At 43.1% G+C, this 19,229-nt stretch overlaps 1 protein-coding gene across 2 annotated transcripts in view; it reads left to right on the forward strand.

Moving 5' to 3' along the window:
- Positions 1–2,392: 2,392 nt before the first annotated feature.
- GPR83 (G protein-coupled receptor 83) overlaps positions 2,393–19,229 on the forward strand; it is a 122,873-nt gene continuing 106,036 nt past the window's right edge. The window contains exon 1 of one of the 2 annotated variants that reach the window (XM_089655631.1): positions 2,393–3,155. In XM_089655631.1, the coding sequence (XP_089511757.1) occupies positions 2,739–3,155 (417 nt within the window). In that variant the 5' untranslated portion in view covers positions 2,393–2,738. The remainder of the gene's footprint in view (positions 3,156–19,229) is intronic. The other variant, XM_089655630.1, reaches the window with a different exon arrangement.

The following is a 19,229-nucleotide window of genomic DNA, read 5'->3' on the forward strand; positions in this document are numbered from 1 at the left end:
TCTCCTTTACATTTACCAGAATTATATAATATTAAGACAAACCTAAACAATCTATTCAATTTGTATAAAATCAGAAAGGTCATTGTCAGGGGCGGACTGACAACTCATGGGGCCCTTGGGCAATAGGGGATCATGGGGCCTATGTGTCCTTGCCTACACTCAAAGCACACCCAAAAAAAGCCTATAAAAGGTACCAGGGGTATTTCATGGGGCCCCCTACTGACCCGGGGCCCTAGGGCAGTGCCCGAGTGCTCGAATTGTCAGTCCGCCCCTGGTCATTGTACAACATAGTTGACAGTAGATCCAAAGGAGATTGTAAAATCAGATTATGCAGTGTATGGCCACCATAGCCGACTGTTAGATCCACTGTAAATCTGCTTTCACTCCAGAAGAAAAATGTGTGAAAATGTATTCCTACGGAACTCTTCACGCTGATCCATTACGGGTCCGGTGTGTTTTTTTAAAAAAATCCTGTTTGCTGAATTTTTGGTACAGGTTTGGTGCAGTAAAAAAAGCATCATATTTGAACTTCCCCACTGAAATCAATGCGACAAAATGTGCACCTGCATTGTGTATTTGGTGCGGTTTTTGTGTCACATGTCCTGTAAAAATGCATCGCAAACGTGGTAAAAATGCAGCAAAAATGCATATGTGTTTTTGCTGTGGATCAGTGTGAAAGTAGACTAACAGCATAAAGGACAAACCTTTTGCTGTGGACACCTCCGGCTGTCAGAATACTGAATGGATGCAGGAGCTGTTTTGTTGACAAATTCTACCCATATCCTTCAGCAAAAATTCAATAAAAAATTGGCTTTTGTCGACAGGGTCAGCAAAGGAGCAAATTTGGTGGATTCAGCAAGAATAGCCTGAATCTAATCCATGTATAGCCAGCTTTAGATACTCCTCCCTGCCTCAAATTGCGACTCTGTTCTTGTGCATCTGGGATATATGTGTGTTGCATCACTTTGCAGTGGATTGCTTTTCAGAGGACGGTAGAGCAGAGGCTAACAGGTGTTCAGGAGGTATTACTGCCACCTCCTGCTGCCTTTTTTTTTTTTAAAGTTTTAAAATTTCATAACAGCAATTTTACATTGTGGGTTCATGCCGCAACTACAAGTCAAGTGTTTATGATGCGGCTCCATTGATCTCAATGGGCAAGTCAGGCTGTAAAGGTAGCATTGGGTGAGCCCTTCCTGTTACATTCCTGTTACAGACTCATCCACCTTACCAACTGCTCCGTTTCCGCCACCCCCCTCTGCCAATCCCTCCACTGGCTTCAGATTGCGCAACGGATCAAATTCAAAATCCTAACACTGACATACAAAGCTGTCCACCATACTACCCCGAACTACATCACTGACCTAATATCCAAATACCACCCAACACGCACACTCCACTCCTCACAAGACCTCCTTCTCTCTATTTCTCTAGTCTCCTCCTCCCATGCCCGCCTCCAGGACTTCTCCAGGGCGTCACCCATCCTCTGGAACTCCCTGCCCCAACCCATTAGATTATCACCAACTCTCCTCTCCTTTAGGCGCACCCTGAAAACCCACCTCTCCAGGGAAGCCTACCCCACCCCCTGCTAACTTGCCGACCTCCTCCACTCTTCCTACCACTCCATCCCCCACAGCTATCTCCTCCTGTGCCACCATCCCCTCCCTCCTAGATTGTAAGCTCCAAGGAGCAGGGCCCTCGAACCCCTCGTGTATCACATTGTATTGTTATTGTTCTGTCACATGTTCTGTCTCCCTTTGTAATGTACAGCACTGAGTGAACTGTTGGCGCTTTATAAATACTGTATAATAATAATAATAATTCTACATAACACAGAATACAATTAAAAAGCTAACAAGGCGATGGGAAGAGCAGGATCCCTTTACAATGGTCATAGCAGGTTTGCAGACTCAGAAACAAAAGTCCAAATCTCCCAAAAATGGAGATATAAGAAAACTCTTTTTTTTTTTTTCTTTTTTTTTTTAAATCCCCAGCATGTAGTAAAGATGTAAAAAGTCAGTTTTGTGTGGATTGACCAAACAAAATCTAGTTTTACTTCCAAAACAGAGCATTCTGAATTTGCATTCAAGTTATAATATTTAGATTGTTCAATGCAAACTCTACTTAACTGCCTTATTCTAATAAGCCCAATCCCCATAAAAATAACATCCTAAATTTAACAAAAGAAAAATTTTACTCAACTAAGAATTGTCAGAGCAAAAGAACAAAAGCGTCCTTTCTTGCAGGATCTGGATCGGAGGACAATTAATCCATACCAATACAATCCTGACCATTTTGTTCTTTGCTGCCAGACAGCAGGCTAGCGGGGATGTTAAGGGAATGTGCAGACTGGTGTGCGAGGCTCATTCATTTTCCTTAACGCTCTTTGAATTCAGAGATCTCCAAGTAGCAGAGGGCAGGTCTTTAACCAGATAAAGTGGTAGGATTCTGGTACGTCACGATGGCAAATAAGCAGCAGCCCAATAAGGGGAGAGCTGGGGATCCATCTGTCTGAGAGCTGTGCGTGCCTGCATGTGATATAAGTGTGCTGTAAGCGAGGACCAGCGAGGAAACAGATGCTGCTCTGAACGCTGCAAACATTTGTTGCTATTCTGATTGACACTGATGCTGTAGTCATCCTTCGTTCAGTTATGAAGATCGATACCAGAGTGAGCCTGCACAGTTCTGACGCTTCTTCTTCTATGTCTGGAATAACGATTTAATTATCCCATGAATTTTCCATGCTTTTCATTAAGGGACAGAGCTGGTCAGACATGGTTTCCCATCTCCTGTGGGTAATTTTGCTGGGCTTGTCCAGCATTCCAAAGCCATCTGAAAGTTTAAACTTCAACAGCAGCCTAAAGGCATCCATCCAGCTCTCTAACAGCTCCTTGTTCAGTTGGAATAACTACAGCCTGGCCGACTGGCAGAACTTCATAGAGAATAGGCGTTATGGGACGGAAGCCCAGAACCCCATGGTGAAAGCTCTCTTAATTGTGGCGTATTCTTTCATCATCATCTTTTCACTTTTCGGGAATGTCCTGGTGTGTCACGTGGTCATCAAAAACAAAAGGATGCATTCGGCCACTAGTTTGTTCATCGTCAACCTGGCTGTGGCGGATATTTTGATTACACTGTTGAACACGCCTTTCACGCTGGTAAGGACATGTTGCGTTTGTACGCTTAGAGTAGCCTTTCTCAACCTTGTTCCCTTGGATGCCTAGAGTTCGTTTGGAGGTTCCTAGAGGTTCCTTGAACAAGGAGCTATTTATAAATAACCACTGACACCAATAGCTATCAGTAAGGGCATGACCACCAATGACCGCAAATGTGAGGATCATTCTTTCCACTGACCATCACACTAATGTACCATGATCTGTAGATATAGCAATTATTACCAGGGGTTCCATCAGACTGTAAAGTTATTTTAAGGGTTCCTCCATTTTTAAAGGGTTGAGTACTTCTCAACCGGGGTTCCATGGAAGCCTAGGGTTCCTCCAGGGGTTCCTAGGAGTTCCTTGAGCAAGGAACAATTTATATTTAACCACTGAGAATAATGACCTTTTTAGCTATCAGAAAGGGGGGATCCTTCCCAATGACCACAAGCATTCTTCCCATTGACCATCACATTAGTATACCATGATCTGTAGATATAGTCAATATTAGCCGGGGTTCCCTGAAACCGGAAAGTTATTTTAAGGGCCCCTCCATTTTAAAAAGATTGAGTCTTCCTTAACCAGGGTTCCAGGGAAGGCTAGGGTTTCTCCAGAGGTTCCTAGGTGTTCAGTGAACAAGGAGCAATTTATCAATAACCACTGAGATCAATAATCTTTTTAGCTATCAGTAAGGGGGAATCCTTCCCCAAGACCACAAGCATTCTTTCCATTGACCATCACACTAATGTACCATGAGCTGTAGATATAGTTCACTGAGACTGGAAAGGTATTTTAAGGATTCTTCCATGTTAAAAAGGTTGAGAAAGGTTGGCTTAGATGGTCATTCCACCCAAACCCCAAATATCAGATGTTGATGGATTGTGGTGGGCTGAATCAACCCATGGTTTCTTACACATCTTGTGAACCCATTGTTCCCACCCACCCACTACCATGTAGTCTCACTCCTCTTGCTGTATTTTCGGTAATGAAATATCAAGGGAAAATTGCAACAGACAGTGTGAGACACATAAAAGAACATGATAACTAAGCTAACCTGGAGAATGAGTTGTGGAGATCTCTAGATAAACGTGCATGCAGAAGTCACCAGAATTCACCTGTATCTGAAATATCAAATAAATGGTTAATTTTGGGTGTAGTGAACATTTTAACGGACTTGTAAGTATAAAGCACAAGCTATGTTCTGTATTGAAGCCACAATAACAGTTACAAAAATGTTTGAACATTTTACAATACCAGCACACCTAGTGGGGCAGTTCATTTTTGGTCTTAAAATATGTGTATTATTTTGTAAGCTATGATCAGCTTTTTCAGGCTACAATGGGTCCAAAATTAACCTGCTAAACACAGCACAATACAACAGAAGGTTCTGTAAGTTGATGGACAGTGTCTGTATCATAAAAAAATGTTCGTCTGTGCAGAAAGTGACCTGATTTTGGGTACATGGTGCAATTGTGCACAGTCCCAGCTCCACCATCCTGCTATCTAATGAAAGGCCATCAGCTGCCAATAACAATGCTCCAATCGGATGGCTGTTGAAAGCGTGGCAGATTTCCATGCCAGAGCTGAAATAGATGCTGTTGTTACATAACAAGCCTAGGATAGTAGATTCTCCCTGTATATAGAAGAGTATCCATTTAAAGTGGACCTTGCAATAAAATGTAAAGTCCGCTCAAGTTGCTTGATTCCCCTCTCCCTTTACAAATCACCAATTGTTAGTAGGTATAATGTACTTGTAAAAAATTATATATTTTATACATCTTCCCCCCATCCTCTACAGTGCTTGGCGTAAGGTTACCATCCTTCCTGGAACATTCCTGGGGAATGCAGAGTCAGCAAAATCATGTAAGCAGACACTCCAGTTCATTGCAAAAGCATCTTCTTGCAAGATTTTGGCTGCTCTGTATTCCCCAGGATCTCGTCGGAAAGGAGTGTTATGTCATTCTAGCCAAGGCACCAAGGGTGAAAGATGGGGGTGAGGTAAGTATATACCATCATTTTTTTGTTTACAGGTACATTTTACACCTAATAACAAATGGTGATTTGTGAAGTGGGAGGGGGCATGGACAGAGTCAGCAGACCTTGTGTTTTTCAGCAAAGTTTGCTTTAAAGCTGAACTAGCCAAATGACTAAATACACTAAATAAAAGTATGGTTTTATTATTTTTATAGTAAACTATATTTATGAAAATGCAACTAATCACATCTGAATGCACCAATACATTAACTCCTAGATTGTAAGCTCTAAGGAGCAGGGCCCGCAAACCCAGGGGCGGACTGACAACTCATGGGGCCCCCGGGCAATAGGGGACCATGGGGCCCCTGTGTCCTTGGCCAAACTCAAAAAAGCCTATGATAAAGGTACCAGGGGCATCTCATGGGGCCCCAACTGACCCCGGGCCCTCGGGCAGTGCCCGAGTTTCCAAATGGTCAGTCCGCCCCTGCTCAAACCCCTCGTGTATTGAATCGTATTGTTCCTGTACTGTCTCATGTACTGTCTCCCACTATAATGTAAAGCGCTGAGCAAACTATTGGCGCTATATAAATCCTGTATAATAATAATAATAATTATTATTATTATACAGGATATATATAGCGCCAACAGTTTGCTCAGCGCTTTACAATACAACGGGAGACAATACAGCAACAATACAGTTCAATACAAGAGGGATAGGATGGCTAATGCTTAGTACACACAAAAAATCGGATGACAAAAATTGCTTTCGAAGTGATCGTACGATGATCTGATCGTTAGTACACAGCTTTCGGCAGTTGATCACGACAGTTCATGCAACAATATCCGAAGGGACAAGCGCAAAATGTTTTCTCATGTGATAACAGAGCGTTGTTTTTTTTTGTTTAATCAGCACAGTATTCGTCTGAAAAAAACTGAGAGACCAAGACTGCTCATGCTCGGAAAAGAAAGAATACATTACATCACTTCCGAACTTGTATTCTGTCATACAAGAATTTTCGGAACTTTAGTACCCTCTTCATTTTCGATGTGAGACTAGCATGCAAAAAAAAACCAAATTACTATTCGTCCGATATTTTCATCATGTGTATGGGGCATAAACCTGCTTTACAGCAGGAACATCTTAACACAGGAAAAAGTGGTCTACGAGGCATTAAATTTGTTTATACTTCCCAGATAAAATGTAAACAGGAGTTCCAGTGTGCATGAAGCCCAACTATAAGATAAGAGCCCATTCACACTTGTGCGACTTGTCATGCGACTTTGGGATCCAAAGTAGCATGACAAGTTGCACCCTATGTTTCCCAATGAGTATCATACATATCTGTGCGACTTCAAGTCACAGCGACTTGAAAGTTGTTCCTGCACTACTTTGTTCTGACTTTCATGCAACTTTTTTTTTTAAAAAAAACAATTTTTATTGAGAAAAGAAGCACAATGATAACATATACAGGTTCCATTCAGATCATGGATAATATCAGCAAATGCAAGTGTCCCCTGTCGGGACTCGACTTTCATGCAACTTGAGGGCCATAGATTTCAAGTAAACCCTCCAAAGTCGCATGAACGTCACACCAGAATGATATACATGTGGCTTGTGTGCGACTTTGTAGAGCACAAACAATCATCCTTGGTCAAAGCCAAAGTCACACTCATCCAAAGATGCATCAAAGCCACGTCAAAGTAGCATCAAAGGTGCGTCAAAGTCACATCAAGTTGCACTATAAAGTCGCAATGAAAATCATTTGATTTTGAAGTCCAACAAGTGTGAATGGAGTGTAAGACCTCGTGCACACTAGGCATTTATCCCTGCTGCATGTGGTTATGCCGTTTTTGTGTGGGTGGAAGGCACAAGAGCATTGTCTATCCCAGGGGCGGACTGAAAACTCATGGGGCCCCCGGGCAATAGGGTATCATGGGGCCCCTGTGTCCTTGCCCAAACTGAAAAAAGCCTATAAAAGAGGTACCAGGGGCATCTCATGGGGCCCCCTACTGACCCTGGGCCCTCGGGCACTGCCCAAGTTTCCAAATGGTCAGTCTGCCCCTGGTCTATCCCCACTGCCGGCAGCTTGTAAAACTCTATGAGGGGCTGAAAGCTGCTGCGGCTGGACGGTGCACCAAGTAGTACTGCTGTTTAGGGTAGCATGATCCTAGGGACGAAAGCTTGGAACTCAGGTTGCTTGCATTTTGAATTCAACCCTGGGCACATACTGCCCTAAACATTAATAGCACTCAATTCACTGTCCAGCTGTAGCAGCTTTAAGCCTCTCATAGGGTTTTGCAGGCTGGACAGCATGCCTTTGCCTTCCACCAGCACTTAAATGCCAGAGCCTCCTGCAATGGGGCTAAACGTACGGTCATTGGAAACTGCTCTCTATATACATCAGCGGCAGGGAGAATGGTTAAAAATAGAAATGTAGGCATAGCTATTGATTTTTAAGGAAAGGTCTATATTTGCATATCTATAACAGTGTGTTTAGGTCTGCTTACACTGCTAAGCTTGGGTAAAGAAATTGATTGTGTTCTAAACAGCTGATGAAACAGACCATGAAAGTATCACTACATGCTTGGGAAATCCAGAGGTTGAAGTGTTGGTGGAGTGCTGTACACTAGTGTTATGAATGATTTGCAGACATGTGAGGGCCCCTTTCTATAAAATAGGTGAACCCAACAGACGTTACTGAAATACAAAAAAGACAGTCAAGAAGTAAGAGTGCTGAGTTTAATAGGTCCCATTGATTTGTAAGTGAGAGTAACAGACGTAACCTGGCACGGGTTTCAACAAAGTGGTTTACAGCAGTAGCAGTGTTTAACAATAAGGGGGGGTTTACTAAAATGGGAGCACTCAGAATCTGGTGCAGCTGTGCATGGTAACCAATCCGTTTCTAACTTCAGTTTTTTCAGTTAAGCTTTGACAATAAAACCTGGAAGCGGATTGGTTACTGTGCAGAGCTGCATCAGATTCTATGTGCACCAGTTTTAGTAAATCCCCCCCATAGTGTCCCTCCTTTAGGATAGTGGTTACTATGGACTGATGTGAGAAGAAGAGATGTGCCAATGGTATTGGTAGCTCTGAGGAAAGGGGTACAGCCAATGAAATGGGTCAGAGGTAGCCACTCACCTATGTGAAAGAGGTTTGTAGAGTAAGAGCTGCATACTGATCTCAGTGATGTGTTTGGGATATAGCCAGGCAAATGGCTTTCAGGTGCAGTACATCCATTACTTAGGGGTGGATTTAGAGAAGAAGTCTCATTTTGACTTAAATGTATTACTTCCGCTTTCCATCATACTCTCTAGTACTAACTGTGAGGTAGGACAAGACACCCCTTTTTTCCTCCATGGTCACCCAGCAACTCAGCTTGAAGGAGACAGATGACACTTTTCTTCATCTCCATGCACTTGCACACGTAGCGCTACCCTCTTGAGGACCACTGGGTCCCCCTAAGCTCTGCACAGCCAGGCAACACGCATTTTCCACACTTTCACCCACAGTCAGTAAATCGTCCATGAGCTTGTTTTTTTTTTTTTTCTTTTTTTAGGGTTTAATAGTTTGGATGTGGTCTAGGGGTATATGGGACACCCAATGGAACTGAAACAACTTGGACAAGCTTCTTAGGCATGCCAAATGTCAAGAATCCAGCAAACAGCACAAAATGGATCCTAGGCTCTCTACTCCTTCAGAAGTGGCACTTCCCTTCTGACAGATTAGCACATGGTCTTTGCAAGGAGCACTTGGCCCCTTTAAATGAACCTCCTCAGACCCCAGATGAGAAATCTCCTCATCCACCTGGCTGTCTTGAGAGTATCCCAGGGCAAGGGATTCCGAGACACACAAAGAATGTAGTCCCAGAGAGAACTAGTGGGGTATTGCACCTGACCACCCTCTCCCTTCTTTGACCCAGGGGATGTAGAAGTGCTCACACTGTCCTGTTCCTGTAGCTTTAAAGGTTGAAACTGCTTTCAGGCCTTACACTGGACTGGCTCCTTCCCTGCTCACAGGCTGTCTTTCACTGGTAAACTATGGGACAGTGGAGGTCCTTTTGTCCAGCTTCAGCCTGTAGGCAAAACCCCCTTCTCTGGGGCACCCTCCCAGGCTCTACACCAGCAGCACCTCCTCACTCCATCTTCCACCCAGCTCCCCTGCTGTCAAGGATCTCTCCTACTAAGGGCTGACCTAGCCTCCATGCCAGGTCTCTTGCCTGGGGTTTGGTCAGATTCTCATAAGTATGTAGATCAGCCCTCCTCACCCCTACCCACTGCTTCTAGAAACTTCTCTAAGTCACTAGAGCAGGGGGAGATATCAGAGAACTGACCCACAGAGCCCTTCAGCCTTAACCTGAAGTAACCTTGCTGGCCCAGGCTGACCCATACCCAGGCTTCTAGCAAGCCTCTAACTATGCACAAAAAAACTATCTTACACTATAGGGTGTTACACACGCTTCCATGGAACATTTTATCTGACAAACCCCCTCCCCCTGCATTCCTCATGAGACACTTATCTCTGGAAAGTGCTTGAAGCTGGAAAACAGCTAATCTTTGCTAGCTGCATTGTTGGATGGGCACGGAGAATAAAAGGCAGGGGGTGGAATGGCTGTCCAATTTCACAGCTTTTCTTAGCCAGCACTTAGGAAGATGGGGTACATTACTACATGTACAGATCACAATAAAAATGGAAGTGAGACTTCTTCTTTAAAGTGTATCTACTGAGTAGACTCATGATTCCAGTGCACTGTGGGTCTTTTTGTATTTGGTGGGTTGGCCCAATTGAGACCAAGAGCTGGTCTAAATGATCCAGTAGAAACAGAAACAACACCTCCTGCACTCAGGGACCCAAATCCAGGGTGGGTAGATGGATTAATCACTAAGAAAGCTTGTCCACCAATGGATTAAAGGTTGTGCAGCTCTTAACAAGGTTGGGGAAGCCCGACCAGTATTGCAAAGTGAAAACAAAAAGCGCACCAACCTTACGCACTACCTCAATAAAAAGCTGTGATTTTATTAAAATGCGATGTATACTCACAAACAAAGCAGTATAACAGTTGTATAAAATCCGAAAAGGAATATTGAAGACCAGTGCAAATCACATTAAGAGGAGAGACTCTCGACGTTCAGCTGACGCGTTTCAAAGGGGGTGGTCCCTTCTTCCTCAGAGCTTTTTTTTTTTGTTTTCACTCTGCAGTACTGCTCTAAATGATCTCAGATTTGAAAAAGCTGCACAAGTATTAAATCTGAAACCAGAATCGCACTCTTTGCACTGTATAAGCAGCACTTATATTTAACTCTCATCTTATGTTTTAGCGGTAATTAAGCTGAAATCCAGGCAGATATAATAGACATTAGGGGGGATTTACAAAAAATTGGTGCAATCGGAATCTGGTGCAGCTGTGCTTGGTAGTCAACCAGCTTCTAACTTCAGTTCAGTTAAAGTGATACTAAGCACGCACTGTTTAATTTACATTATTTCTTCTCTTTCTGTATGTGGATCATTGCACTGTAATTATTTTAATTAGAAAAAAAAATGTAAGCACCTTTTTCCTAATCAATATACAGCTGTCACATGACCCAGCACTTTCACAGCCTATCTGCAGGGAAACATGAGCAGGAGGAGCTCCTAGTCCTCTGCTGCTGGTCACGTGTTCACAATAAAAAAAAAAACAGCTTTTGGGATACAGGGTAAAAATAATTATATCAATAAACTGTTATAAAATGTTATACAAATATATACTTGAAATCAAATTTTTATTATATTTTGGCAATAACATGGTGTGGGTGGATATCTGCCAATCCCAATCAGTATCACATACCTCCAGCTTGTGTCTTGGGATAACTGGGAGGTGTAGCATCCATCAATCCAGGTGTAATATCCCACTTCCATTGTATTTAGCTAGCTGGTGGGCAAGGAGGAGGAGGCTGTTATTTACCACTGTGTATTTGCCCACATGTGTGATTCTATAATCACATGGGCTGCTCAGCTGTGATAGGGAGGAAATGCTCAGCATAGAAACTCACTGAAAACTATGCAGTAGCTGCCAACACTGTTCTGCAAAATCCCCAACTGCATTGGGGACATGGACTGAAGGGAGAGATAGAGAACATCAGGGTCAACCATGTTTTTTTCAGAATACAGAAAACAAATCTGATATTGATTGAGTGAGTATGAACAGCATGTCATACAGCATGTATTGATAGTTTTTTTTATAATGTGGGATTTAGTGACACTTTAAGCTTTGTCAGTAAAACCTTGAAGTTGATTGGTATCTTTGTAGTGTTGTGTCAGATGTTGCACTCTTCAGTTTTAGTAAATAACCCCCATTGATTAATGCAGCTGATTATTACATCATTACATGTATTTTTGTTAAATGCAAACAGCGTAAGTGCCTGATATTTATTTGATGTCAGCAGTGGCTGATGGTGTCACCTGGTGCGGTAAAACATGGTGTCAGACCACCCCCCAATTAAGTGTGAAAAAGATCATGAAGGGGGAATGAGAGAGAGGAGTAAGAGAGAGGTGGAAGAGAGAGGGGGAAAGTGAGAGAGATAAAGGGGGGTCAGAGGTGAGAGAAAGAGGGGGGTAAGAGGAGAGGGCGTGAGAGAGGATGAATGAGAAAGGGGGTGAGAGAGATGGGATGGGGGGGTGAGAAAGAAAGAGGAGGGTGAAATAGGGGGTGAAAGAAATAGGGGGAGAGAGGGCATGAGAGATGGGGCGGTGAGAGTTGAGGGAGGTAAGAGAGAGGTGGTGGTGGGGGGTGAGAGAGAGAGGTGGTGGGGGTGGGAGAGAGAGAAGAAGGGGTGTAAGAGAAATGTGGTGGGGGTGTGAGAGAGGGAATGGGGGGGTAAAAGAGAGAGAGACTTCTCAATCTGTGATCATTCTCTATAAATGCATATTGTCCAACCTGAACATTTTACTTTTACCTTTATCCTTGCCACTCCTTTGCTTTGCTCCTTTAAGATGTTCTGTCTTCACTTTACTTTTGCCCACTGCAGTTTTCTTTACTGCCCATTATAGGGAGGAGCCAAGGGGACGTTTGTGACAGATGTGAAGAGATGATGTGGGTGCAGGAGATAGCAGTGGGGCAGTACCTGGATGCCAGATGCTAGTGATGCTGCTGCCACCCCTCCACATTATGCTGTGTCTCAGCCCTGGGAGAAGGAGCATGTTGGTTGGGCACGGCAGCCATAGTGGAGGTGGAAAGGGGGGGTGATGGATGCCTTTTATGGGGGGGCACAACAAAGTTCTGCAGCATGCCCTAGATCCGGCAATGAGTCTATTATTGGGCCCCCTAATAGCTGCGATGCTATGGGGGTGTGGACTGCCCCTGGTGTCACCCGGGTGCCATAGCGACACCACTGGGTATCATTCCCTGGACAAAGGGGCTGGAGCATAAGAGGAAGATGCAGCACAAAGAGCAAGTTGGCTCATGTGCTGACAAAAAGCATGCGGCTAGAGGGAGAAAGCAGAATGACCAAGAGATGAGCTCATCACTGAATCAGTGGCTGGGGGCAGATGTATGACAGCCTGGGTTTAGAGGAAGTGGGTTGAATGATGCTGACCATCATTTAACCTGGAAGACTGAGGACTCCTAGTGGTTGAAAATAAGTGGAGAGAGCTCTGTGTTGCAGAACTTTTATATGTGACATTATTATTATTTTTAATTTTTGACTGGCATTCTGCTTTAAAGTAAGCCAGACAGTGCTAAAAGTTAGTCAACTGACTGGTAATATCAAAGCACAATCTGGACCACCTAACGTTCCCTGGCAGAAGGTGTAGTATTCATATTCCTTTATGTAAGTCATACTGTCTGAATAGTTTGAAGTAGCACAGCAATCCATCTGTTTATGCAAAACAGCTTGCCAGGTTCCCATGCAGCCAGATTCATTGATAATGAATCTAAGGGATGATGGTGCAGCATCACTGAAAGCACAGAGAGTGGAGCACAGAGTCGATAGGAAGAGGAGGTCACAATGAAGGAGTTCAGATAACAGAAACTGGAAAGCTTATAATACATAATTTACAGGGCAGCACAGCAGCTAAATGGTTAGCACTTCCACCTGGCAGTACTAGGGTCGTTGGTTCAAATCCCAAACACGGCACCATCTGCCTGGAGTTTGCATGTTCTCCCTGTGTCTGCGTGGGTTTCCTCAGGGTACACCAGTTTCCTCCCACACTCTAAAGACATGCTGGTAGGTTAATTGGATCCTGTCTAAATTGTCCCTAGTATGTGTATGTATGAATGTAAGTTAGGGACCTTAGATTGTACGCCCCTTGAGGGTTAGGGACTGATGTGAATGTACAATATATATATATATATATATATATATATATATATATATATATATGTAAAGCGCTGCATAAATTGACGGCGCTATATAAGTACCTGAAATAAATAAATAATGACATCTTAAAGTGTTACTAAACCCACAACAGTAAAATCAGTCTGTATATGCAGTAAAGCATGCTTGTTATACTCACTGTGCAACCTAAGGGGTTAATCCTCTGCATTTTGTAAACAGGCCGTCTGATCCTGTCTTCTCTGATCCTCCTCTTGTTCAAATGTCCACATCTTATCTCCTTATAAGACAGACTGAACCTATTTAGTGTGTACTGCTAGAGGTTTTTTTTTTAGAGAGTGCATGTGATCAGCACAGGGCCAATCAGCACTGTTCAGACAGAGGTCAGGGGTTCTGCATTCTCCTAGAGGAGAAACAAAACTCCTCCTACAAGCTTTACCAGTGCTCTGCTGAACACTGATAGAAGTCACAAGACTGCTCTAACTGCTGATGACTAAAGGTATTTAGCAGTTTATATTAACTATATTAATAGCATTTCCATGTTTTGTGTACTGTGGGAGACCAGATAGAGTGAATGCAGGGTCCTGGGTTTAGTAACACTCTAAGGAAATGAACTGAGAAAAGTGTGAAAGCTAAGCCCCAAAAAAAGGTGTGCAAAGGACTAGTTTGCAGAGGGCTGGTAATGCCTGTGGTCTACCTGCAACTGAACTTTTCCCCAGTACTGATTTACCATGCCTTGTTCTGCTCTGTGTCTCTGTGTGTAGGCGCACATTTTGATAGAGGCAGGGCTTTGCTTCCTCATGTCAGAGCGTCCAGAAAGGAGAACCGTGAGCAGCGCAGTAGCAGTATTACCAGGTGTCTCTATAAATCTCCTGAGGTTAGCAGTGAGAGGCAATAGTGTTGTAGAGCCCAGATATCTATAGCTATGATGCTCAAGGCACAGTGCCTAGGCACAAGAAGCCCACTGTCTTTTTTTTCAGGAGAATTTTAGATAACGGTACACTTTTCAAGGTACAGCTTAGGCAGTTTGCATCCAAAGCTGCCCCCCCCCCTTCCCGAATTCAGTGCACCATGTGAATTAACCTTTATTCTTACTGGAAGATTTTGGTTGAAACAAATAGTTGGGTCTCTTTAAGGGCGGCTGTACGTCCAAAAAGTCACATTCATTTTGATCTGCTCATTAGACTAAGCCTGACAAGCTGTAATTAAGCTGCAACAAATTTCCCAATGCTGTTTTGTTAGTTAACCAAAAGAATCTAATTATAAACTCACTTCTAAAATCAGAATAGATTCAGGTGTCCCCTGCATACATATTTACTAAAGTTACTGCTTGGTTTTTGGCACTATAACTGAGATGCATAAACATAACTTTTGGCATCCTTGCTGTGCAATATTGGGATCCTACATTGGATTTCCATGAAGGGTTTTATCTGAATTGAATTGATATAAACTTACTGTATTTCCATATTTATTGCACAGAATTATATAGCTCTGACATATTATGCAACACATTTCAATGTACGAAGAAGTATTCCAATCATTCTAGGTCCCTCAAAAAGCTCACAATCTATTGTTCGCACCACATTCATGCACATGCCAGGACCAATTCAGGAGGAAGCCAATTACTCAGATTATTATTAGGTAAGGGAGCTAACTGTTTAACCATTGCATTGCTCCATTGGTTTCCTTTGCTTCAATTTGATTACATATTCCATACTTGCACATTTACATTTTTTGGCTTTACTTAATTTTCCCCTGTGAGAATGACTTTGTTATAAGTCACTTTGATTGTTGGAACTGATGAAAATGGTTAAATATTAGCTATAATTCACTACAGAAGAGTGTTAGGGCTCTATAATGTAGGGACACAAGAGTGCCAAGTGTATTTACACAATTTGGCCACTAGGTGCCACCATAGTTAGGCTTAGGTTTCGGGACACCTTGTAGTGAGGAGGCAATGTACAATCAATAGTAGCTTCCAAAGAGAAGCGATCATAGATTCTGAGGTGCTGCCAGCTCTTCCTATGCCAGTGCAGAGCATCTTGGGAAATACGGCTCTTTATAAATAGCTTGGCAGGAGCCTGACTGGGGTCATCAAAGGAAGTATTTGGAGGACCAAGCTACAGCAAGGATGTAGGCTGTGAGGAGAATGTATCTCTTGGATCTTCCCCGTAGGGGAGGTACCAAAAGAAGAAAGGTGCAGAATATTGCGACTACTTGCATCCCCTTTGCAAATGTACTGCTACCCCCCTGAGAGCTGCTTGTTTTGGGTCCCCCTTATTTTCTGCAGTCAGGTAATATGCATTTTCTAACTTGTATCCAGACACAAAAAGCAGTCCATGAGCTTGTTTTTTTGTATTTATTAAGAATTTAAACTTGGATAGGGGTTATGGGATGGCCAACTTGATTGAAGAATACAAAAAATGAGGACAGTTTCCTTCTCTAGCACACTGCAAAATGACAGACGTTTGACTGCATTCCACAGGGAAACACGGCAGTCTTTAGCAAAGTAATCCTCTCCTAGGAATTTGATGTCCCCTGAGTGGATTTTCAGCAAATTGACATCTTGTAGAAGCTCTGGTTCCCCCTAGTGAACAAAATTCCAGCCCACCTGGCTGTATCTGATCCCAGGGCAAAGGATTGGGTAAGCCCTAAATTGCCCCCTGAAGACTTGCCAGGAACTTGCATTCAGCAGACTTCTCTCTTATGGGCCCTGAGGGTGTAGAGGAACTCACACTGTCCTTGTCCTGCAGCTGTGGACAGAACTGCTTTCACGCCTTCTGCTGGTCTGGTTCTTTTCCAGGCTATGCAGGCTGTCCTTCCCTGGTGGACTATAGGACAGTGGAGCCTCCTCCTTCAGCTTTTCTCCTTCCTCCAACCTCCAGCCTGGAAGCAGAATACCCCTTCTTCGTGGCCCCCTCCCAGGCTACACAGCACTTCAACCATCCATCTTTCACCCAACTCCCCCTTGCTGACCAGGCTGTGTCATAATTATGGGCCAGCCTGCCACACAGCCAGGCCTCCTGCCTGGGATTGGTCAGACAGCCATAAATATGCAGATTAGACCCTCCTCACCTCTGCCTACTGACTTTTAAAATCTTCTCCAAGCTTCTAGAGCCAGGGAGGTACCAGAGGACTGACACGTAAAGCCCTCCAACTTGACCTGAAGTAACCCTGTCACTCACAACCTGGCTTCTAGAAAGCCTTTAACTACACTCAAACTATGTACACTATAGTGTGCTACACATAGGATGCAGGACTCTGGAAAAAAAACATTCTTGTTTCTCTTCTGGTAAATCAACTGCATTCAGTAAACAGTTAAATGGCTTCCATTGTTAGACTCTTCCTTCTCCTAACCTCATGATGGGAACATCTTCTGGGAATGGACAGCGCTGCAATTGGGCCCATTGCCATGAGGCCTGAAGAAGAATCATGTGATACATAAATATGAATGCACAATCATTATGAAAAATATGTTGAAAGTGAGATCACAACCCCGGTGCTGCACATTCATATATTTCCAAGTTAATGTACAAGTAATGTCTCAGTATGAATGGTGATAAAACTAAAATACTTGTTAGTTCTGAAAAGTCTTATACAAGTATTTCCTGAACAAACAGTAATGAAGTAAGTGCAAATATGCTTGAAGCTGGTCAGTGCATGAAAGTCCTATATGAATCTTCACAAAGAAATTCAGATAACAGTGATCTAATCCACTCCACTCTCAACAAAGCAACACAAGAACAAGTGACAAAGTCTCACATTTTTCCTGGACCTTCAAACTATAAAATGTCTAAATGCATCTTTCAACCCATTACAAGGAACTGATCAATATAACTGTCTAAAGGGAGTACTTCTTTGCTATTCAACAGCAGCAGCAAGGTTAAAGCATAGAACATAAATAGAACTTCTTAGTGCTTTCAGTTAAGAAAAAAAAATATTTTCTAAAACAGCACTAAAAATTCATATTAGTAGGTGCATATTAAATCAAACATGTACAAGCACAGTGTAAACATGCTACTGGTGATAGATAAAACATCAAAGGTAATGTTACTGTATTTTCCTGGGAAGACACCTCCACTGTCAATATCCTGGCATGCATCCAAAGCCCTCCTCCAGAAGTTGTTTTACTTGACTCCGCCCTTTATGTTTCATCATAAAGACTTCATCAGAGGATTAAATGGTTTATTACTTCTTCCCAGGGTGTGCCTGCATATTGGCAGGTTCAAAGGGGTACCATGGGGAGGATACTATGTCCATAGTGCCCTGATCGGTATAAGGAACCATTCTCTGTTCAGGCATAAATGGATAAAAGAGTGCACATGATCTCCAACCCCTTGGTTTGTTGTGTATGTAGAGGGCATGCAGGCCAGCACATTACTCCAATTTAGCACTCATGAAAGGATTCTGGAGGCCCATTGGTTAAATGTGGTGTGAAGGACTATGGCTCCTCTCGCTGTGGAGAATTTAAGTGGAAGCAAAAGAGAGAGCCCATACCTGCTATCCTTGTGCAGCAAAGATGGTGTCAAACCTACAATGTTTATCTGCTTTATTGGACCCTGGACTCCTCTGATATCCTACACAAGACCTTATCTACTGACTGAGATGGACAGAAGGAATTTTGTGACCAATGTACCTGGCTTGTACACAGTCATCTTTTGAAGTTGTTTTCAGACAGAGGCTAGATTGCATGGACCCAAGAGAGCTGCAGCTGGAAGCCAAAGAGGGACATGCTCATGTGTCAGAGAAACGTGAGATCCAGGTGGTGGTACCCTGCCCTTTCCTGCCATCCAAAGGACAGTGGGATGTCTGCACTAAAACAATCAAAATCCCCCACAGGGTCCCACTTATCAAAGTTAATTACAGCAGGTGTCAGACTTTGACTGAAATAATATGCTGTCCTCACTGGAATGAATGAAGAATGTAAATAAACTGCATTCTATAAACAGTTTATTGGCTTCTATTTTTTGGACTCCCTTTCTCCTAACCTCATGATGGGGACATACTCTTGGAACGAACGATGCTGATTGAGGTTGCTATTGGGGTCCAATACCATAAGGCCTGGGACTTGGCATGTGCTTGTTAAGCCAGGCTTGGGGCTTCCCATGGTGTGCCTGCATATTGGAAAGTGCAAAGGGGTACCCTGAGGAGGATCCCTAATCCATAGGTAGGTCTAGAGGACCATCCTTTGTTCAGGCAAGAATGGGTTGGAGAATGCACATGCTCTTCCACCACTTGGATAATTGTACACGTGGAGCACATGCAGCCCAGCACACAACTCCGGTTATACAATAGCTCTATGAATGAGTAAAAGAAAAATAAACCAAAAAAAATGTTTTTTTCCAAGAGGTCAGAATGGTAATGCAACAAGAAGATCAGGAAGCTGCAGATCTATCAGGGGAGAAGATTGAAAAGACAACTTGGTAAGCTACTTCATGAATCTTTGACAAGCAACAGGAACATGTGGAAGAACTAATACATAAAGAATGATCTTAAAATTGTTGCAAGCTACTACATGTCCATATACAAGCACACATCTTTCCCTTTCTCCCTCCTTCCATCCCTCTTTGTGATTGCTGTAAGGAGCTACATGTCTATATACCAGTAGGTATTTGTGTTTGCTGGCCTGCAACACGTAAAGCTGACATTTTTTTTATTGCCCCCCCCTCCCCACATCAACTTGCTAATGAAATTTTTCATTAAAACCTTTTGATTTTCATTACAAGCAATTTTCTTTTCCAGATGATATTTGCAGTTTTACATATTTTTCCCTTAAAGATCAATTGAACTTTCGGT

Source organism: Staurois parvus, unplaced genomic scaffold (assembly GCF_062004578.1).
Source record: "Staurois parvus isolate SC_StPar_1 unplaced genomic scaffold, SC_StPar_1.0 ptg000858l, whole genome shotgun sequence".
Classification (NCBI taxonomy): Eukaryota; Metazoa; Chordata; class Amphibia; order Anura; family Ranidae; genus Staurois; species Staurois parvus.